Below are 24,213 nucleotides of genomic sequence, written 5' to 3'. Positions count from 1 at the left end.
TCAGCACCAGTTGTGCTCTGAGGCCCTAATCTCACCTAAATCCGATCCGCATGTGATTTATTAAAGCATCGGTGCCTTGTTTAGAAACTAAAAGGTTTAGGCAAATACTAGGCCATAATGAACCCAAAGAAAATATCTCACCCTTAGCAGTTGTGTTAGTTGGAATGCTCGAGGAAAATAAGAAGCTAAACATTATAGTATTTGTTGAAAATAAGGTGAGAAATATCCATTTGTCTCTGTTATATCACAGTGCACTGGTTGTGGTACAAATCCCTTCACATGCCCACTAGAATGGAAGAAGCCCCATCTGTTGTGATGGAGAGAGCAGGAAAAATCATCAGGTTATCAATCTACACCTTTCTGAAAAACTTTCACTACTTCACCACCACCGCAGTTCTTCTTATGCTACCTTTCTCTGCCTCAGTCCTCCTATCACAAGCCCTTTTCCCTTCTTTTTCACCACCTTCCTCCATCATTCATGCTCACTTCAAATCCCTTTTCCATGCTGCAGGATTTCCTTCCTCTTGGCTATTTGTTTCTCTTCTCAATATGAATCTTTCTCAAACCATTTTTGGCTATTTCCTGAGTCTCCCTTTTATACTCTCCTCCCTTATCATCGCTAAAGCGTCTATAATTCAAGCTCTAAGTGACCACAACCACAACCACAAACCTCCTTTTATCTCTTTTATGTCGCTTTACAAGCCTCTCCTGATAACCCACCTCTGCAATTTGATCCTCAACATGACTATCAACATGGCTGCCTTTAATACCATTAGAGCTTCTGTGTTCTTTTCCAACAATCCCATTTTTTTGCTTGTAATCTCAACTGTTCTCTACTCCATACTTGCCAACATGGTGGTTGTATGCAACTTAGCTTTAGTTGTGGCTGGGATGGGGAGCTGCAACGGCTATTTGGCCATTCACAAGGCTCTTTTGCTTAGAAGGGGTACAAATTCAACGGCTCTGTTGTTGTCTCTCCCTCTCAGTTGTGGTCTTGCTGCTATTGAGGCCCTGTTCCGGTACCGGGTTGTAAGAGCTTATCATCACCCCCATGGAAGGCCTGCTGCGTTTATGGCCTTGGAGGGGCTGCTCGTTGGTTACTTGTATTCACTCCTTGTTGTTCTTGATACAATTGCTTGTTGCTTGTTCTTCAAGAGCTGTAGATCAAATTTTTGGATTGATGAAGAAGATCAAGACAGGCACTACCCTCCAAGGTTGAGAACTTTAGAAGATGATCTTCCATGAATTGCTGTTGGCTGTTGCAATACCAACTAGACCAGCCTAAACGTGTAATTACAAATGAAATACGAGTTCTGTGAATTAAACAGATTTGCTTGAACATGGGAAACTTCAAGAATTACTGAAAGAACACAAATCAATTAGTTCAACTGGTACTAGAGATAGTGAACAAGTATGCCACTATTTCCATCTTCATTTGGTTTTCTTTTTTATTGTAGAGGCAGCTCTTAGTGGACTCCAAAAGATGTTTGCTTTTTCAATGGTGTAAAAGCAATTGCAGGGGCAAATTAAAATGGGAATCCATGTAAGATGAACATATAATGAATGAAATACAAAGGGATACGTTTTTCTTTTTCTTTGGGAAAATAAAGGATTAGTTTGTATGCAGTAACTGATTTTTCTTCTTCTTCTTTTGCTTTTCTCTGTTATGTATGTGGATTGACATTTGCTAAAAAAATTTGTTCGAATTTCCAGAAATTTGGACAAAGGAGGGGGAGACTCCGAGTTCTGAGGAGTCCAGGCAAATGAGCCCTATACCCCAAGCTGCCTGGAGGCCTATCCGGACAGCGGACACCTCAAGACCCGAAGTCTCTTCTCTCATTCCCGGCCAATATTCCCTAAAATTCGAGCTGAAAATTCTAGAGTCTATTTTGTCATTTTTGTGTATGATACTCTCACCTCTCAAGCAATGTATTTTTTATTTTTTTTTGTTCTTTTGCTTGTTGTCATTGTTAACTTTGTTAGTAGACGATGTAAAATGGGTCAATTCAGCAGCCCCCACCAGTGTGTCATGGGAATGAGAGTCCAAATCAACAAGAAATTGAGCTGACTATGGGACAGGTTTAGTGCAGATCAGATCACACACTACAACCACTCACATTTTAATCCATTGTGGAGAATGAGCTGATTATAGCGGATTTGGAGACTAACAATTTGCTCAACTAAGAAATAATGGCTCAGGTTGTGAGCTGATCGAAAAACCCTAGTTATGGGCTTGAGAAATGGCTGACTCCACCAAGCCCGAGTCAAAGGCTAGGCAGCCTAGGCCCCTTTTATGGCTCTTGGCTTTTGAATTTTGATAATGAGCTATCATATTTAATAGACCGTTGTATAATTATCAAATAATTTGATAATATGACAATGAAAAATAAGTTCTTAATTTTATTTTATTTTTCTTTTTTAGAAGTACTGATTTAATAAATGATTTTCACTATCACATCCTCAAATTGTATGACAGTCGTATAACAATCTATTAAATAGCATTACTCTTTTGATAATATGTTGAAATTCACCAATTGGATTAGATTCGTGAGATTTGTTTTCCATTAGTGCCTTTGGATGATTAATTTAATTTGTCGGGGTAATTACATTTTTCTCTCGTGAATTATCAGTCATTATCAATATGCCCCCACAAACTGACACTCTTACCAAAAGAGAGTATTGAACTACTATTTACATAACCAAACCCCCCATTCCGGCCAAACTGGCCAGAATATGGCAAATACAGCCAGATTCCAGCGAATTGGCCCAATTCCTACCGTGCTGGCCATATTCTGGCCAATTTCGCCGAAAATTGTCTTGGCCAGATTCTGGGGAAGTCGTTGGAATCCGGTGATAGTGCTAGACGTCATCGGATTCCGACGAACCAGTGCCAGATTCCTGCCTGTTTTATCATAATCTGATGGCGGTCACCGGCGCCGAAATCTGACGATTGGATACCAATACCCTCCATTACGGGCAAAGTAGCAGGAATTTGGCACAGTACAACCAAATTTCAACGAAGGTCGTCGGAATCCGACGACAATGCTGAACATCATCGAATTCCAACGAATCAGTGCCAAATTCCGGCATCGGCCAAATTTCGACCTATTTTGCCGGAATCCGATGGCGGTCACCGACTCCGGAATCTGGCAATTAGATACCAAACTTCGAGGACCTTCGACAATAAATTCGGGCTATCAATAAACTCTAATATTCAACAGTGGTGGATTCCCACAAATGTGCCTGGAATAATTAAGAGTTTAAATCCATAAAATAAATCTTTTTAAAAAAATAAAGAGATTTTACGGTCAAACTGAAAATCATTTATGTTAACTGTTGGGGATAATCATACTCCAAGTCAAATTGGAGTAATAATCTCAGTTCAGGTTCAATAAGGACTCTTTGAAGAATCAGATCAATAGTCCAACTCCCAGTTAAATGAGGATATGACTCACAGACCAAATCAGGCTCTGATAAGCACTCCTAGATCAAGTATGAACAGGAATCTTAATTCATGTTTAACTTCACTTCTTTACTTATAAATAGGCTCATACATATGTATAAACGACAAATTTATTATTTTATGCATTTAGCATACTTTTATCTTATAAGCTCATTTAGGTATCGGAAGGAAGCGTGAAAAACATTGAAGAACGTGCAACTCATCATCATACTGAAAACTGTACTGACATTGGCTATAATTTTCAATTACACCAAACACCAAAAATAAAATATTTTACGTCTAAACACACTGAACGTGGGATTTATTCATTATTGTTCAATTCAAAGCGAAGCAAAGACAAGTTTGATTGATTGATTAATCGTGGATTTCTTGACGAACGTGCAAGAACACTTGTAATGGATTTAAGGACAGATATCCTCCTAGACGTGACGTTACTCATCAATTTCCTAGTAATTACGGCTTAATTTTTTGTTTTGAAAAAAAACCTAAATTTTAACAAGCTACCTCTCCCACAAGTTACGACCTTAATTTCTGTCTTAAGACAACTTTCCATCACATTAGCTTCCCGTCCAAACTGATCCTTGTTCGCACGATAAACTTTTGATTCCATTGAGTAACACATGGCCAGAAGTCATAAAGGATTTAATTTGGTGTTAAGTAATTTAATTGTGTAAAAAAAAATTAATTAAATAATTAAATTTACTATTTCTTACGTGCTTAAATTTTTAAAATAAATAATAATTTAATAAAGTAGTATAGCAATTCAAATTTGTCTCAATAATTCAAATTTTTTTCCATGCTTGTTAAGTCTTATTCATTAAATAAAAATTTAAACTCACACATAAGGAAGAATATTAATATATTAATTAATTAATTAAATTCAACAATTTTTATAAATTTAAGATTTTAAAATAAGTGATTATTTCCAATATAATGAAGGAATGATTGGGGTGACAATGATCCAATCAAGTTTGGTTGAGGTTTCACTTTATTTGGTGGAAGGTATGATGGCTAATTTGTAGAACTAGCTTGATGCATTATTTTCCTATAAGCTATGGCGTCAATTAAGTGGACATTACTTTAGCTCTTGTTTGTAGCCCCTTCCCTTGATTTTTGTATTGCTTAGAAAAAGGAAAGAAGAAAAAAACAACTTTTTTATTTTTTTTTGCAAGTAAATTAAAAACAGAAACAGTAACAAGCAGCCATTTTAGCTAGGGTGAGATATTTTCCACTTACAATTTGGATATGGGAATGTGGCTGCGACCATTGTGAGCACAAAAATTTACACTTTTGTTGACCTTCCTAACTTCTCTAAAGAGAAGATGCTGGGATAAAATTAATAATATCCGAGATAAAATATGTGAATCTCATATCTTGGATAATAATGAGATGTAGAAGAGTCAAGATAACAATTTGTGAGTCTCTTTCAAGTTTTAAGGATAAAACATCTCAAGTTAAGTGAAACAACTAAAGAAGTTGATTACAAGACATACTTCACCCCTCGTAAAACAGATTTGAGAGAAGGAGGAAGCAGATATGCTCATTATTCTTCTCCCTTTCACTTTCTACTCCCCGCTTTTACCTTCTCCCTCACATTCTGGTTTTTTATTTTGTTTGTATGTGTTCTCCGATTAGATCAACAAGTTTGGCCTATCCGCTATGCATCTGTCCATCTACCTCTGTGATGTGCCGTTTATTTCCTCTATAACCACTGCTGCTGGTTGTGTTTTTGCTTTGAATAAGAGTTTTATTTTCTTTAGTTCTGCCATCACGGGCGATCTATGAGATAAAAGTTAATCATGCGTGAGGGGTTATCTTTCACAGTATGGATAATTCGGTGTGAGAGATTATCTCTCGCCACCGGTTTAAATAAAATTTTTTATAATATTTGGCTACCATTGTCTTAGATATAGTCTGCTCGAAGCAGATCTACTATTTAACTATTTTTGTATATAGGTTAGCGGAAGACGAAAGTCATAGATAGCACTTTATTGTAATAGTTTTGTTTGTATCTATGAGACAATGACTATGTAACTTCATAGCATGTGGCTATGATTTTGTAGAGTTTTATACTCTGTGATGTAATAATTTTATACCCGTGATCTTTGATCAATGAAATACTCAGATCTTTCGTTAAAAAAAATAAATAAATAAAAATAAGGTTTCACCAAAATTAGGTTGATAGGAAGAGCTGATTTGAGAAAACATTCGTACTATACAAAGATTTTTTTTTTATTTTTTTTTTAATTAAGAAACATGAAGCTGGCTTCCTAGTAGCCACTAAAAAAAAAGTGAACTTTTGTTTAATTTCCACTCTACTAAAAAGCTTATATCCCACACGTGGATATATGTATAAGTGCTGCTGCCTTGCATTTTCCAAACATCAAATTATAAATTTAATATTTTAATTAATATTTTAACATTTATTTTTCTCTCGGAATTTAATTATTTAATAATATTTTATTGACTTTCACGTGCAAAGCTTATGTGATAATATATGCCAACCGTACATTCACGCAATAATTCCGGTAGATAATGGTATATGGGTGCGCCCCACGTGTCTGAGTGTGCTTTTTCCACGTGAACAGATCGATTGTCAATATGTCACACTCCAGAGCAATTAAAGTCAACCTCAATTTCATTTTTCCTATTACTCATTGATGATTGAAGAGATATTATTTGTATTAATATTTCAATCATCAAATATTTACCTGAAGAAATATTTTGAAGGTGAAAATATATAAGGCTGCGTTTGAGCTCCATACGATTTAAATAAAATTACAAAGCGTCTTATTTAAAAATTCATTTCAAAGAATGACGATTTAAAAATGTGAAAAAATTTACGTTTTTAATTGGCAGCCAAATGGGTGCCTTCTTAAAAATTAAATTCTGAATTTTGGAAACGGCAAAATTAAATAATAAATTAATTAGATGCTCAACTCTTCTTAGTAACTGATTGTTACGCAAAATTATATTAAAATTGATCCTGCCTTTAGTCAAGCTCAAAAATAATTGATTACTATCCTAGTATAGCTCAATGTTCAAACACATCATAATGTTGTTGTTTAGGGAGACATAAAGCCATAAAGGAGGTACATGGGTCAGTCCTAACATCAAAATTCTCAGCTAAACATGCATGTTCTCAAAGCACAATCATAACATACAAATTTTTCAACTGAGATTTATATTACTTTTTATCTTTGAAAATGAAAATGTGCGGCAAACATCTTCTTCTTCCTTCTTTCTTTCTCCTTCTTTCTTTTCTTTTCTTTTCTTTTCTTTTTTTTTTTTTTTTTTTTTTTTTTTTCTATGAAAGGACTGCATGAAAGGATCATTTCCACTTATAATCTGGAATGAAGGAGTGAGCGATCTTATAATTGAGAAAAGAATAAACTCTCAAACAATAAACTCAAAACAAATTACAATAGTGTTGAAGTCATTACAAATAGTAAAAAATGGGTCAGACAAGTGACTCAGTCCTCTCAAGAGACCGCACAAGACGGTTATAAAAGTTAAAAGGACATAGGTTAAGACAGACCTATCTGAATCCTTACTTGAAAACAACGACAACTACCGAATGGAGTCTAAAGTGGTAAAAGCACTGTTAGACTCCAAATCCAAGACAACAAAACAAAGAGGCACCAACACATCTTAATCTCAAATTGTGTTGTTTTAGAACATCTATGTGCTTTTTTGTTTATTTAACATGGTATTAGAATTAAAGTCTTAATTCGAAACTTGTTTTCGTTACTTATTTCTCATTTTTAATTAAATAATTTATGTATTGTTTAATTCCACACGTAAAAAAAGAAAAGAAAAAAAAAAGAATATTAATTAACTAGATAAGTTTAATTAGATTTATTATTTTCATCTACATAAACTTTTGAAATAAATAAAGAAGGCCTCGCCAAAACTGTAAATTATTTGTAAATTAAAAAGTACTTATGTACGTTTACAAAAGCATCTATTGTAATTGAGTACCTAGTGGAGCCAAAGATGTCGTGTCACACACTTTTATTCTATATAAAATCATGAGCACCTCTTCTTTTGTCTTTCCTTTCCAATTGTCATGATTGGAAATGGAAACACTTGCCCCTTCCGTAGTCTTAAAAGAAAGCATTTTTCATTCCTTCTGTCCAATAATAATAATAATATTATTATTATTATTAATAAAATGTATTCATTACAAATAATTTAAAAGGATAATTGCACCGTTAGTCCATGTGATATGCTATAATTATTTTTTACTTTCTATAATTTAAAAAGTGTATGAGAGGTCCATGTGATATGCTATAATTACAAATCGATCCCTACAGTCAAATTACGTTAAAAATTTTAACAGATTCCGTCAAATGCCACGTCAGCGCCATGTGTCGCCATCTTATTGGCAACATGTGGTGTGGCGCTGACATGTCCATCTTAATAAAATAATATAAATTTATTAAAAAAATAAATAAAAATACTTATTTTTTTAAAAAAATTAAAATTCAAAAAAAAAAAAAAAAAAAGAACAAAAAAAAGAAACAGGTGGCAAGGGGGTGGCGCGGGGCCAACCCCAAAGGGGTCTCCCAGCCACCCCTTGCCTGCCAGTTTTCTTTTTTTTTTTTTTTTTTGTTTTTTTTTTTTTAAAAAAAATAAATTTATTTATTTATTAATAAATTTATATTTTTTATGAAGATGGACACATATCGCTGATGTGTAGGGCTAATAGATTCTGTCAAAATGGTGGACGAAAAATCGACCCAGGAAGTAAAATGTAATTATTGCACATCACAAGGACCTTCCATGCACTTTTTAAACCATATGGAGTGAAAAATAATTATGACATACCACAGGGACCAACAGTGCAATTATCCCAAAATAAAATAAATTTTTTTTTTTAAAAAAAATATATTACATTATAATTTTTTTTAAAAAAATAAAAACAAAAAACAACCCACAAAATACATTATCAAACATACCAGATTCTCTCTTTTCTTAAAATTCCCTCTCCTAGTACAGACGGAATATGATCACAAATTTTTTATTTATAGGACGAAAAATGGAAGGAAAAAGAAAAAGAAAAAAAGAAGCATAGGTGGCAAAAGAGTTATGACAATAAAGAAAAATGTTAAATTTACAACACCAACACAACAATCACACAACAACCTCTCATATGATGGTAGACCCCACATACTGGAACCCACCCTCATATGAAGGGTTGTTGTGTGATTGTTATGATAGTGTTGTGTATGAATCAAATCCTGACAATAAATTATACATTTAGTATATTTTGGCCCATCTTGATAGGTCATAATTCATATCATCCCCAACGACAATGACATCAAGGTTTAGAATTATTTATAATTATCTGATTGGAAGAATTTTAATAGGTGATTGTAAAAGATCGCTTATGAGATTCATTTGATCAGATAAGTGATTGACAATTCAATTTTTATTCAATCATGTAAGTCCTATAAATGATCTTTTATAATTATCTGTCTAAATTTTTTAAAATTTAAATAAATAATTATAAAGAACCACAATCTTAACATCGATGGACAGCACCACACTCACAACAAAATTTAAATTAAAGAAAATATAAAAAATGGCATCCATATTTTCTTTTCTGATGTCTCAATCAACAAACACGAGGTACAATGAAAAATAAATTTCATTAATTTCTACATGTTCCATTCAAGTACAATAATGTATACTCGGCATTTCTTGTAGGACAGGACGATCCACTTATAATAAGGTTGAATAGTTTTTGACATAATACGAAAATTTAACATAAAATTAATGACTTAAAATTTTAAAAAATTAATTAAACGGATCAAATTATAATTAATTTATATAATCTTATATATATATATATAAGATATAATCTTAATTACTAAGATTAATTTAAGAAGGGATTAATGTAATATAAAGTACCAAAAAGTTTGGAATTTTTTTATGAAAATGTAAAAAAATGTTAAGTATTGAGTTTTTTTTTTTTTTGAATTGTAAAATAAAAATAAAAATATTAATGTGATATAAAAAAAAAAATTGAAAAGTGAAAAAATAAAGGGAGGAGATCCAGATCCCATTTACTTACTCCAAAAGAAATGTTGGGATCAACAAATTATAAAAATCCCAATAAAAGTTGACCTGAGATTATAAATAGGGAACAGCATTAGATTGTGACCACCAATCCACCATAGTATTTATTCTAGGCATCCTTCCCCCAGTTGAGTTCTTTTATTTTTGTTGTAGTTGGGTTTTTTATTTTTTATTTTTCTTCTCATGGCCGGGGGGGGGGGGGGGGGGGGGGGGTGTTTCGTGGGTTTCCTTATCTAACTTCAAACTTCAAACTTCAGTCACCTCCCCAGGCTCCTCATGATAGTGAGGGCCAAAATCACACATTTTGAAAAATGTTAAAAGAGTTTTTTTTTTTTTTTTTTTTTTTTTTTTTAAATTTAGTTTTTAGATAATGTGTCATAATTTCATGAAATGATAATACATTTTTAAAAGTAATAAATCACATAAAATTATGACACATAATTTAAAGAACAAATTTTTTTTAAAAAAATATTTGTAAAATGTATCATTTCTCTTTTTATTTTATTTTTTTGTAATAATGCGTTGTTGCATCACCCGCAAAGGGTGCATTATTATGACATCCTTAGAAATGCATCTTGCAACAATTTCCAGTCAATCACATATATTATCAGAACTACTCGGATGATGTTCTTTCTTATTATTTGTTTTCTTACATTGTCCTCTCATCATGTATCTCCCTCAGTAAGAAAACGGATGAGCGTTAGCGCAATGGCTTTTGCGCTAGCGCGCGTATGTGGTTAATTCCTATTATAAACACAAGGAATACCTATTCTTTTAGTTTGTTCACCTTTGTATGAATTAAAAGTTGGGTTGCACGGGTGGAAGAGGTTTCGGCAGCTAGCCCACCACCAGCCCTTTTTAACTTGCATAGATCGACTTTCAACCGCAAACAAGGGGGGGGGGGGGGGCATGCCCACCCCTAATTACAAGAGAAGTCATGGTCCCAAAAAAGAAAAAGAAAAAAGTGATACATTAGTTGCATTATCGGCAACAAAAGTAAAACACCTCTACCTATTCAAATCAATTTTAACAAGATTCTACAATAGCTGCTCCTATTTGGCCATTTTCCCATTCATTTTACTCATATCTTGGTTTATTTCAAAGAACTTAGATTTAAGTCGGGTGCAATGCAATATGAACAGCTTATAAGAGGGGATTAAATAGGGCCTATTTATTCGGATAAGTATGAATATTCCTGTTTAGACTGTTGGAGCACCTGCTCGAATAGGCGGACTCCACCTTTTTCATCTTATTGCATCTTGTCTAAAAAATCTCATGTCCCCCTTACATGCAATGCACCAATAAAATCAATTTCCAATTAAAAAAAAAAAATTGATGTATTTTTTAAAAAGTTACCCCAAAACACAAATTGATTATTATTATTATTATTATTTTCTGATCATTCTTTTATTTAGTTAATTTTTATCAAAATTAGATCTCCAACATATACGAACAAACTCTGGACAAAACATGGACCAATCTGTTGTACGAACGAATCTTAAGACCAACGACGTCAACAGCAACAACAACCGGACTTATTACCCCCAAAAAAAAAAAAAAAAAAAAAAAAAAAAAAGGGGACTTTCTCTCTCTCCCTCCTTTGTTTGCGGCAGCGAAATCTCGGAGCGAAAAGCTAAACGCGAAGAAGAAGAAGAAACCCACGTTACCTGTTGCCAAAACAAATTCTATTATATTTCGTGTTAAAATATCTGGTCCTCATCCTCATCATTATCTTCTTCTTCTTCTTCTGCTTCTCGTTCTTCGATTCGAGCAAGTAAAGGAGGAGAAGTTTGTTCTCTCATCGCTCTTGGATCCGACGTTATAATCTGCATTGGGTTCTGTTGGTGGTGGTGCTTGTAGCAGAGAAAGGGTGGGCTTCTTCTTGGAGATCTATCCCGCATTGGGTATGGCTTTTCTTCGGTGTTCAGGTCTTGCATATGAGTTTCATCTATAATGGTGTTGGTGTGTCAATATTTTGAGTCTTTGTGAGTTTCTTTCTTTTATTTTCTCTCTCTTTTGATGGTTAATGTATTTGTCAATGATCATTATTTTGTTTAATTTTTAATTTTTTTTTTCAAATTTGTTGCTTTCCCAGAATTCCGTGTTTCTTATTGCAATTCAGATTGCAGATCCTGATAAAATTAATATTTTACTGATTCATTTTTTCAATGAATTTTAATATACTTTTCCTTCTCTCTCTCTCTCTCTCTCTCTTTTTTTTTTTAAAAAAAAAATCAAGTGTTGTAAGAATACCTTTTGTTTTCAATAGTGTCGTTGTCACGTTGTCATATTACTAATCTTTCTTGCGTGCTCTTGATGCTGACAAACTTTGTTCTAAAAAAAAAATTCCTGTCTTTTTAATTTATTTATGTTTAATTTTAGTTATTTTGTCCTTTTTTTAACCATAATGGATGTGGACCCTTCGCCGCATTTTCTCTTGAGCTTCCACCTTTTTTCTTTTGGATGAATGAGCTTCCACGGTTCCACCTTTCTTTCTTTCTCCACAAACATCAGCTTCTATATAAACTAAAATAGAGGACCTCTCTCTCTCTCTCTCCCTCTCTCCCTCTCTAATACAGTTTGGAATATTTGAAGAGAAGTGTTGAATGTTTTCTGGGTATGAAATTCTGCATTTTGTTTTGTTTTGTATTTTTTACTTTTCTGCTTGACATTTTCATTCTCTCTGCCTCTCTCTTTCCTTTTTTTTTTTTTGGTTAAAATCACAACAGAGATGTTGAATTTTGTGTTATATTGCTTAGAAGGGATATTCTCTTGAGAATTTTGGGTTGTTTTCTTTTTTGAACTTCAGTTGTCAGATATGTTTTGTTTTAGCTTTACATTGTAAATCTAAATCTAAATTTTGATTTTGATTTTTTTATATTTAAGTAAGAGAAATACTATAGTCAGAATTACTTAGTAGGTTCCTATTTTATTTAAGTTAATTGATATAATTAATCTCCTGTTGTGGCTTTCGTTTGCCTCAGTTATTCTCTGAATCTTCATTCACACGATCTTTTTTGTCTGAGAGTTTCAATAATTTAATTACCATGATTAATAAAATGATACTATCATGAGACCCTCACACATATTTACTTAAGGTTATTACTTGGAGTGGACTTTGTTTCTTTGCCGTATTACTGAGGGTTCGAGAAGTCAAGAATTTTAGTGTTAACTGTGTTTTCTAGGAGGGATTTGTCTTCTTATCTGGTGGAGCAGCATGAAAGAATTATGTGGTATTAATGTAGTTTGCATTTTCAAAGAAAGCTTTATTCTTTCTCTTTTGCAGAGTGAAAGTAAGGTTCATCTTTTCTTGATAAACCACGCATTCTTCTTGACCTTTAATTTCAAGTACACAAATGTTAGTATTGGCTTTACACACGAACAAACAGTTTGTTTTAGATAGAGAATGACTTTGTTGGCAATTAGGATTTGGTTGAGTTTTCTTCAGTTTAATTATCATGTTTTCTTTTTTCTTTTTTTCTTGCAAAGTCAGTAAGGATTAATGGTTTTCCCTTTCAAATAGAAACACCTATTGTTTCTGACATGTCTAGGATACTTCCATTTGATGATTCCTCTGTAAAACACCAATTAGATCGATGTTACATCCAAATTTTAACCTATTGGTTGATACTGTGTTTTTTGGGCCATTCAGTGATTTTGGGAACTTGGTTTGAGCAGGTGTTGCAGAGGGATATTTTTAATTATAGTGGGGTACAATGTACTAGTGTTATATTTCAAGTCTCATCTTTCCCTTGAGAAATATAATTTCAGATAGTCCCTTTATTTTAATTTGTCACATAATCAAATTATGCCTAGACTTTTTGTTTATTTAAAGTGCTAACAGTTGATTGTCAAGCTATTGTCTCTAATGGGTTACAATTTTAGCACACAAAATTCTTGAAACAGCCCAAGGAAATGATGGGATTACATGTTTTCTTACTATACAATTTGTCAATGAAAACTGTCTTGCTTGAACTTTTTTTTAATTGATAGACTATATTGTAGATGCTTCATTTTTGTAGGGCACATCAGACTTCTTGCAAGTCCTTTCTGTGAGGTAGGAGATCTGTATGAGGAGAATACATTTTTGTGATCAGGAGTTCTATATTTGAAAAATTAAAATGGGTGCTTGTGTATCAACACCCTCTAAAACAATTAAACCGCGGAAGAAACACCATCACCGGTTCAAAAATTGCCGTGGAAAGATTTCCAATTCAGTCCCTGATGGCACCAACAAAAGGAATAGTGATGCAGGAAATGACATAACAGATTATGCTGTTAGTGAGTTTGTTCGCATGGACTTTGAGAAGGGTGCAACAACTACTTGCAGAAGATCTGAAGTTTCTAATTCGACATTCCATCTCACCCAGCTGCAATGGCGCCACAGTCAGTATGATGAGAATTGTACATCCTTCTCTTATTTTTCCAGATAATGTGCAAAGTAATACCTAATTAGTATCTTAATCAGTGACTGCATATTGGATGCTCATGAGTAAGATGTAACGAAATATAGAATTGTGCGGTGTATGTATCTTTATGTGTATGTATATACACAAATTAAGCTCCATCTATAAATGAATAAGACTTTGTCTTAGTTTATTTGAGGTATTGAGAGTAAGGAGCAATAACTCATATCTTGTCCTATCAACATTCGGGAGTGTCATAGTTTCATCTTACTATTATTTATGTACGAACCTTGTCTAAATCCAAATTTGATTGCTCAGAGTATGTGGTTGAGAATAAATTATACTTACAATGTACATGGCACAAAATATGAAACTATTTTTCTATTCGCCATCATTTTGTTTTCATGGTGGATTCTGAGTTTGTGGCATTAGAATTTGCATAGGTTATTGGTTTACTGTCCTTGTCTTGAGAAAGTAGGTCAATATTTATTTATTTTTCTGATAAATAAAAGTAGCTCAATATTTATAATGTACTTTAGACTGTATTATTATATTCGCATGCCTTGTAGATTCTATGAACCTAAAAGTATGAACTATTTTTTGATTCCTTGTTGTAATTCTTTATCATGTACTTTAGCCCTGTGTTGATTCCAAAGACTTATGCTTGTTGTGGTATATATACATATGCATCCTGTTATCTATTTTCCTTGTGATGGTTTTGTTTTCCCATGGATGTTAAATGTTTTAATGGCCTTGTGTTTGCAGTAATTTGCCAAGAGGATGCTTGGTTTGACTCAGTCAGTATTCTGGAGTCTGATTCAGATGATGACTTCAGTAGTGTACCCGGAGGCAAGGAATATCAACCTCTCCTCAATTATGTCTGCAGAATGAAATCTAATTTTGTCAGTGTACGGTCAATAGACATACTGAGCCTGCACATTGGTGATCTTTGGCCCCATGTGTTCTGCATCAACTGAACTGTCAGAAGCCTGGGCCAATAAATTAACTACTTATGATCACCTAGATTTTTCATCTTTGTACAATAAATAAGATATTTTTGACAAATTTATCAAAATTTTGGCTTGGCCACTTTGATCATGGTACAAAATTGACTAATCATTTCAGTGCCTAGTTATATGAGTGCTATTTCTTATGGAATACATGGAGTATATGATTGTCTGTGAGTTGTCTAATTTATTTTACTTTCTCCTCTTTTTTAAATCTGCAGATGGTTTTCCATTGGTAGGCAATGCAAATGGGAACATCTCAAGTGGCCAAGTGCTTCAGTATGAAAGATCAGCATGCTTTATGGATAGCAGACGTAAGTATGAAGAATACCATGAAAGCTATCTGAAAATTGATGGAGGTAATTCTGAGAAATTTGGTACCGAGGGTTATGAGCTTTCTTGCTTAGGGAAGGCTGATGAAGTTTGTAGCCGGAGGGCGAAGATGTTAGATCATTCTTATGGAAGCTTTAAAGGTCTAAAAGAGGATAGATGTGATTCCCGAGAGAAAACTCAAGGGTTACGTCGGTTGGTTCCTTCTGTAAGTTTCAATGACAAGAGTCTAAACCCATCGATTGCGGGTCCACAGTCTCAGAGAAAGCACTCAGCAGTTTTCAGGCTTTCTTTCAAGAGGAAATCCTGTGACGGAGAAGAAACCACTGAACATTGTAAGTGTTTACATAATTCTATTTTTGTTGACTAAAGGGAAAAATTAAGAATTATTGAATAATGTACAATCCACTGTTACTACGGCCCAACTATGTAATTAGGGACAAGGTCATTTGGCTAAAGAAAACGAGTGAGATAATAAGTTATTGTGTGATCCTCGCCTACAATTCTGGTTAAAGGTTTAAGTGGCTTAAGATATATAAGATTATTTCTCTTGGTTTGCATGTTTCTTTTCTTTTAATTACAATACTGAAGTTAATTCAAGTTTTGTACTTTCATCGATGCCATAATGGGTAATTTGCTGTCACCATTTGATTTATGCTTAATATCAAAGTTTTGCATGATCTAAGATTTTGATAGAATATTAAGCAAAATGACTATATATATGCAGGTCAATCAAAAAGATACTTGTATCGTCCCAGAGCAGGACATACAATTACACGTTGTACGGGAGAGAAGCCGACACCAGGATGTTGGTCTGAGATTCCACCCTCTACCTTTAAACTCCGGAGCGACAGCTATTTCAAGTATGTTGTTGTCTTTCTCTAACCAACCTTAACTGCATTTGTAGACATGTGCAACAAGTAGTTATTTTTGTGTGCGTGCGCATGTGTTTGTGTGTGTGTTTCTATCAATAAGGATATATTTGTCTGATATCATCTACCATACAGAGATAAGCGGAAGTCACCTGCTCCTAATTACAGTCCATATACTCCAATTGGTGTTGATTTATTTGTCTGCCCAAAAAAGATAGACCACATTGCCCAATACCTTGAGCTTCCCAATGTGAAAGCAGACAGCAAAGTGCAACCACTTCTGATTGTAAATATCCAGGTACTTCTTTTTCCCTTTTAAAACTTTAGTTACTTTGATATTTCTTTGTTTTTTAGTCAATTTTGTAATGATGAAATACCAATCTACAGCTAGTTCAATTTAAACAGTGAATGGTCTCCTGAACAGTTTCTCATGCTGTATCTTGTTCTCTTGTCATGCACCTTGTGGCAGATGCCTACTTATCCTGCTGCAATGTTCCTTGGTGACAGTGATGGGGAAGGGATGAGTCTTGTACTATACTTCAAAGTTTCTGAAAATTTTGACAAAGACACATCTCCCCAATTTCAGGACAGCATCAAGGTATCTTCCATTTGAATTGTAATTTTCCATATGGACCAATACTTTGTTCTATTTAATTCTATTTTATTGTGCTCATAGTGCTTTTTGACACTTGTTGCAAAGGACTGAAGAAGCTAATCCTTTAGTTTGTGTTTTTTCAGCTCATCTAATTAATGGCTATAAAGTTCGATAAATTTTAGTGAATTCTGTTGTCCATATTGCCTCTGGGTTGACACGTAAAACACTACAGTCCTTTCTGTAGTGCTTTACACGTTACCTCCAACCCTATACACTTGATTAGCCTCTTTCTTTCACAAGGCCGCCTATTTTTCAACCATGGATATACATCCTTATAATTAATGAGACATCTTACCTAAATATTTTATTGCATTTGATCTGCAAAATGATTGCTTTTTGTTCTATGGCACATGTTGAGCTTGGGAACTAGTATGTATTACAGCTCAAAGTTCAGATGCTATATATAGGTGGCAGTCCCAATTTTGTTTCACGTACATTTTGTAATTTTTATGGAATTGAAACAACTGTTGCTTTACATCATCATATATGTGGTGTACTAAAAATAATGCTATATACCACATTTTTATCTCACAACTATTCTATAATGTTGATGTGGTAGTCTAAACCAATTTTTTTTTTTTTTTTATTTATTTATTTTTTTTAACAATGACTAATCCATGAGTTGGTTGGGAATGTCACGTTAGTATTGTGTGATAATTGTGAGATAAAAATCTAGGGTTCATTTAACAATGCTTTTTAGAAGATGGTTTTTGCTTTTTTGTTGTAATGTGACATAAAGGTAAAAGTAATTTTTAGTATTTTGTGTTTTGAGTTATTTGTTAATGCTTTTGCTTTTTTTGCTAAAAGACAAAACAAAAAAACCTAAAAGGCGTTGCCAAACCTCTTTACTTACATTTTAAATCTTAGATAAATATAGAATAGAATTTCAACAAATGGAAACACATAAACGTAGAAACTTAATTACATGTTGGTAAAGACTATAATCATGTGTCATTATCACTTTTCTTTGCTCCTTTAATCTTTAAAAAAATAAAAAATATTGAGAGTTACTTTTTTGGTTTAAATATTGGTTCCTGAGTTATCTTGTGAATCAATGAAGTTTGTTCAGTTCATATTGATAGCTGGCACTTTTTTTTTCTTCTTTTTTTTAAAGAACAATTAAATAAAGCAAAAAAAAAAAGGGTAGTTTACCTGTTGCAATTTAATCCTATAATGTGATGTATAATTAACACTTAAGTCATGACAACCAATAATCAATTGATTCACAAGATATTTCCTATTCATTTTGAAGTAATGAAGATTTTTCCACTGTCTAATAGCACATGTGAATAGAAATTAGAAAGGGGTTGCACCGCCTTATCTTCTTTTTGGCTTTCCGTGCTATTTTTGTCCTTTTGAGTAGCCTCTTGAAATTATATTGCGATTTAAAAATATAATAAGCTGATGTTAGAGATTTTCTTGACTCACTGGCTGGGTTGAACAAATTAAAGTAGACAGCTCTTCTTAATAGGTTGTTCTCTCTAATTCTGTATCCATTTGAGGGCTTGCACTTCTCTACATATAGGAAATTATCAGAATGTTTGTGTTTGTTGCTATTCTTCTTAATTGAAAAGGAACTGAGATATTGCAAAATAATATGTGGGTAATCTCTTCTCCCGAAAATATTTTAGTAAAAAACTTGATGGCATTATGCCTTGATAACTTTGCTAAGAAATATTATATGGCCTTTTGTTATTGAATGTAGTCTTTCACTCTTGTGGTTTTGTTGGTACAACAGTTCAGTTTAAAGGTTTCTCTTTATGTTAACAGAAGATGGTTGATGATGAGATGGAGAAGGTTAAAGGATTTGCAAAAGAATCAACTGTTCCTTTTAGAGAAAGGATAAAAATCATGGCTGGAGTGGTTAATCCTGAGGATCTTCACTTGAGTTCTGCTGAAAGAAAGCTTGTACATGTTTATAATGAAAAACCAGTCCTTTCACGCCCTCAGCACAAATTTTTTAAGGTAATGTATAAATTTCTTGTTTTTACATAAGTACATTAATGTACAATATTCGTGCTACACAAATTTCATTTTATAAAAATGAACTGCACAACAACTTTGTTTTAGTTTTGCTATAATGGTCTAATTACCGACCAAGGTGGGTTCACAAATTTAGGAGGGAAGAGAAATAGGAATATGGGATTTTTGTTTTGTCTTATTGACTATCTATAATGATAGTTCCTACGTATGAAATCATATGTTCCTTCAGCTAATGCTAGTGGGTTTTAGTTTCTTTTTGAAGTTCTTTTAATCAATAGATTTAGCCAGGTCTTTGACTCCACCTTACTGTTGTGTTAAACTTTGTTACTTTTCCATTTTCAGGCATATGCCACACTTCAATAAAAGATAGTGCTAGAATTCTTGTTACTTATAGAATCTCATAATAATCTAAAGAGATGAAAGCATGAAAGAAAGACATAGAGATTAAGGTAGTTTGATCTATGACCTATGCCCACACATGAAAGCCTTATAAGCTACTTGTTTTCTTGATTCTCGATTTGAGTACAAGGCTCTAGTTATAGAGCTTTACATATATTTGAATACAAACAAATCCTTTAAATTAAGGTAATCAAATCATCAAGGATTTCTATCCTTATCATTACTCTACTTTATATTGCCTGTAGAATAGGATTGGTTCTGACTTCAGTTACTCTGGCTCTGATGCAGGGTCCTAACTACTTTGAAATTGATCTGGACATTCATCGGTTCAGCTATATATCAAGGAAGGGACTTGAAGCATTCCGAGAACGTCTGAAATATGGAATACTTGATTTGGGCTTAACAATCCAGGTAACTCACTAATCTGGTTACACAGACCAATGTGGGAAATCTGGGTTATTATTGTTTGGTCTCCCTTCAAAGAAAAAGAACTTGGATTCATGATTTGATGACAGACAACTTTATGTCAGAACTCTTTAAGTTCACTTTAGTTGCTTACAAGTTAGGACCCTGCTAAGCTATAAGAGGCTTTGGCAGATTCACATACATCATAGCATCTCTCAACCTTCGAATTCATTCTAAAACTAACCCTCTTCACATTACATTGAACAGGCACAAAAACCAGAAGAACTGCCAGAGCAAGTGCTGTGCTGTTTGAGACTGAACAAGATTGATTTTGTCGATCATGGTCAAATACCAACACTAGTGACCCAATGATTGACAGAGATGGTGAGATTTTGGGTTTGGCATAAAATAGATATAGACAACAACGTAGTTGGGGATCAGGATGTCCATATTGTACACAATCAACCCCTGCTTTTCCAGCCTTGTGTAAAAGGAAAAGAAAATCCAAAAAAATATAAAGTGTTACTTATTTTGAATCAATAATCATGATAATAATATCAACAATACAAGTATATATAAATATTATATATGCTCTTAGGATGACTCTGAGGGTTAACTTGTGTTGAAACAAAGCAGTCAACGGCAGCACCTTGTTAGCTGGTTTTATGATTTAGCACCAGGTTTTGACATAGCTGGTTTTATGATTTGGGAAATGATACTTATACATCACCTTCACAACAACACTGGGCCCCACTCCAATGTATCTTGTGTGAGTGTAATTATTGTGTACAAGAAGTGTAAATATCATTTCTCTTATGATTTAGCACCAGGTTTTCACACACACACACACACACACACACACACACACACACACACACACACACACATATATATACACACACACACACACACACACACACATATATATATATATATATATATATGGCTTGGTAATCTCCTTACTTGTTCTTGTCTTTGCACTAAAAAATAATCAACATTAAAGCGTAATGTCGAATAAAAGAGAGAGGACATTACACGCAAAGGCATAATTCGATTATCTCAGCATTGCAGCCAACAAACATTTTGATAAAAGTTATTAAAGAAGACCCTCATTGAAGGAATTTTTTTATTATGGACAAATATTCGAAATCATCAATTTAATTAGGAAGGGAAAAAAAAAAACCATATATTACTAAAAGCCACCAAAAAGACAAATGTTGGACATCAACTACATAATTCGAGTTAAAAGTATGAAATTAAATAATTAAGAAATGAGGAAAAAACATTATCATAGTAACCATTTTGATATCAAAAAGTTAATATAAAATGAAAAAAAAAAAAACTGACCTTTTTTTTTTTTTTTTTTTTTTTTTCTTCTTCTTCTAGAAACATATTTTTAGTTTTGTTACCAAACAATTGTAACAGTTTTGAAATACTTTAGACATGTAGTTACAAAACAGTTAAATAGCTTTTTGGTAAAGCTTTACATAAACAAAATTCTACTCGCTATTGCAATCCCAAACATCAATTTGTGGAGTATAGATGTCAATAATAGAGAAGCAGGTACTGCAGGATCGATGAATGTCGCTGTGGCTTAATTCAATTCTTGGGCATTGATGATGTGAATTCGGGATGAGTGGAGTTAAAGCTGCGGTTAATGAGCTTTTGGGTGGAGAGGAGAAATGCCGTTGCCATAGGTCCAGGTGGTGGAGGTGGAAAATGGCGTCTTCCATGAGTTGTAGGGCTTTCATGCGGTCCCCATCATAGTAAAACCGAATGGCTTGATTACAAATTTGCACGATCAAGTTCATATCTATTAAGTGATTCACTGTATATGCTTATTCTTTCTAGTTGGACGTAGTAATTATAATTGTTGTTGAAGCTTATGCTTCTAAAAGGTGTTTTATTGCCTAGAATGTACGTTTGCGCCTTCGCCTATGACTAATTGGCTATAGTTGTAGTTAGGATCATTTAGGCTTGCAGAACTTACCACCCAATGGACAAGCCAAGGACGAAGATGTAGCATTCATTCCAATAACTCTAACAAGTTCATTCCGCCATAACCCATTTTAATTTAGTGAGAACACCCGTGATTGTAAACTCACCAGATGCCTCGATGACAAATTGCTCAACAACAAAGATTCTTGATGATGAAGATAAGTCTCTGTATGGTATATGGTACAGTCGTCCAAATTGCATTTCCATTCCGATAAATATTCACAGGTTAGAGTATGTGGAAGACTTTGAAGGGTTAAATATCAAACGAAATGAGTTAATACATTGGTTGTAAGGGAAACACTATAACCAAATAATACTGCTACCCGTATCAACTACAGAAAGTTGTTGAACAGGTGGCTGGCCGATTGAGAATTCTGCAAGTAATGAAATTCCATAAGGGTACTAGATGGGCTCGTGCAGCCTCCGTGCCTATCACGGTGGTCATTAACAAGCCACGCGTGAAGGTTTTGTGGTGAGACCGGTGACAAGGCCGTGGAGGTGGCATTGAGGAAGGAGAGAAAGGCTTTCAAGGTTAAGAAAAGAAGGTGCGAATGCAAATGCCAAGTTCTTGTTGCTATATATATAGGAATGACCATCACAAAATCTTCATGTGAAGGAAGTTGTTAAAAGAAAATGGTTGATAAGAATTCATGTGACATGCGTGCACTTAGGGGTGTAAACGAGCTGGGCTACTCGTGAGCTCACTGGAGATCGGCTCGAATAAACTCGACTCGTACCCGAATCGATTATTAAATAAGCTACTCGTGAACACGAAATCTATGATCGATTATTAAACAATGCAAACTCGTATAAACTTGGCTCGACTCGATTAAAGCTCGTGAACTCACTCGTATAAGGATCGACTCATTTATTAAGGCTTGACTTGTATACAACTTATTTTTATAATATATTATATTAATAAACAATATACTATATGTAAGCATAAATTAATTAAGTAACAAATAACAATGATCATTGGTCAATATATATTAATATATATATATATAAAATAGTAAAATTGGATAATATCAATACTTAATTGTTAGTCATATGATATAATGACAATTCAGATATTTAATCATATTATTCATGTAATATAGCAGGACTATATGATCATATAATAACATAACATTGTAGCATATGACATGTAATCACTTTATTATATGTTATATATAAGTATTGTCATTTTATATTTAGTAATCATTACATCACGTTATTCAAGATCTAAGATCATACAGATTATTAGATCATGTAAATATGTTATCAGTATTGTTAGTAGATAATTATGAATTATGAAAATTATGATACTTAGATCGTATAATCATATGATATTAGTATTGTTAGTAGATGATTATTATTTATGACTCATAATAATCATATATACTTATTATAGATTCATAGATAATCTCATATACAATAGTTAAGTATAATTTAAGATTATAAGTATCTTACAATTCTTAATCATACTTAGATAGTTAGATACAATAGTTGGGTATATACATTACATATGTTAGTATGAATCGCATTAATTATGTGATATAATGACAAGTCCAAAATGTAATTAAATAAAATGATAATGTGATTCATATAATTTCAAATTAAGTGATTAGCAGTAGAATTATTAATGTGTTAATTATAATAACAAATTAAGTATTATCATTACATTTTAAATCATATGATTATATGTATTATCATTAGAATTTAGATTGCGTAATCATATGATTTAACATTGTGCCATATAATCACTATATCATATGATCAAAGTATTATGCTTATTAAATTAGGAAAAAAAAAAGTATTATCATTAAATATATAGGAATCAACATGTCACATGATTCAAGATCTAAGATCATACGAATTGTTGAATCATATGATCATGTGATAATACTTAGATCATATGATCATTAGATACTTAGAAATTATGATAATTTTGACTCATAATGATCATATTTATTGTAGATAATCTTATAAATCATATCATATGATACTTATCATACTTATCCCAATGACCACGCTGCCACCCAGCTCTGCTTCATGTGGCGATGGTCACGACAATGCTCACACACAATGATGACGAGATACTGATCATATTCGTGACAAAGAATGGCAAGGAGAGATGGTTATAGGGAGTAGTGCCGGAGCCAAGATTTGAATTGATTGGACAAAAATTATAAAATAAAGTTAAACAAAAATTTATTAAAAATACTAATGAATAAATAAAATAAATAAACAATTTAACAAAATTTATTAATGGTTTAAAACATATAAAATGTATCTTGCAATTTACTTTTTCATAAAAATAGCAATATAAATATAATAGTCTACATACATAAATTTATTATTTAATAGTAAATTTAAAAATAAATCAATGTAATTCCACAAAAATTTATGTACAAAATATCTAATTATTCAAATGTAAAAGAGAAAATAAAACTCCTCTAACTAATAGTTTGTTTCTAACTAGTATTCAAATGCAAAAGCTAAATGTGCAACCATCAACATGAAAGCCATAAAAAAAAAAAATATAATAATAATTTTTTTTTTTTATTTTTTTATTTTTGTTTTTTTATCTTGTCTTTGCATAATTTCAACAACTTTTTGCTCTTCCTAG

At 32.9% G+C, this 24,213-nt stretch overlaps 2 protein-coding genes across 6 annotated transcripts; both read left to right on the top strand.

Annotated features, from left to right (window-relative positions):
• Nucleotides 1–60: 60 nt before the first annotated feature.
• On the top strand, nt 61–2,324 carry LOC133861227 (uncharacterized). The gene is made up of 2 exons (XM_062296962.1): nt 61–1,214; nt 1,714–2,324. Exons 1-2 carry the CDS (start codon nt 280–282, stop codon nt 1,748–1,750), a joined length of 972 nt encoding a protein of 323 aa, XP_062152946.1. The 5' UTR covers nt 61–279; the 3' UTR covers nt 1,751–2,324.
• An 8,823-nt stretch (nt 2,325–11,147) lies between these two features.
• Nucleotides 11,148–20,184, top strand: LOC133859663 (uncharacterized). 5 transcript variants are annotated; one of them, XM_062295146.1, is made up of 10 exons: nt 11,148–11,451; nt 13,570–13,951; nt 14,719–14,802; nt 15,182–15,625; nt 16,018–16,153; nt 16,298–16,460; nt 16,632–16,760; nt 18,588–18,782; nt 19,488–19,610; nt 19,872–20,184. In XM_062295146.1, exons 2-10 carry the CDS (start codon nt 13,669–13,671, stop codon nt 19,974–19,976), a joined length of 1,662 nt encoding a protein of 553 aa, XP_062151130.1. In that variant the 5' UTR covers nt 11,148–11,451; nt 13,570–13,668; the 3' UTR covers nt 19,977–20,184. The 5 variants fall into 5 exon arrangements, with proteins under 5 accessions (XP_062151130.1, XP_062151132.1, XP_062151133.1 ...); XM_062295148.1 differs by lacking the exon at nt 11,148–11,451 and adding an exon at nt 11,514–11,532; XM_062295149.1 differs by lacking the exon at nt 11,148–11,451 and adding an exon at nt 12,022–12,164 and having other exon boundaries at nt 13,570–13,933.
• Nucleotides 20,185–24,213: the final 4,029 nt, after the last annotated feature.

Source organism: Alnus glutinosa, chromosome 2, assembly GCF_958979055.1.
Source record: "Alnus glutinosa chromosome 2, dhAlnGlut1.1, whole genome shotgun sequence".
Classification (NCBI taxonomy): domain Eukaryota; kingdom Viridiplantae; phylum Streptophyta; class Magnoliopsida; order Fagales; family Betulaceae; genus Alnus; species Alnus glutinosa.
This window is presented reverse-complemented; position numbering and strand designations above follow the sequence as displayed.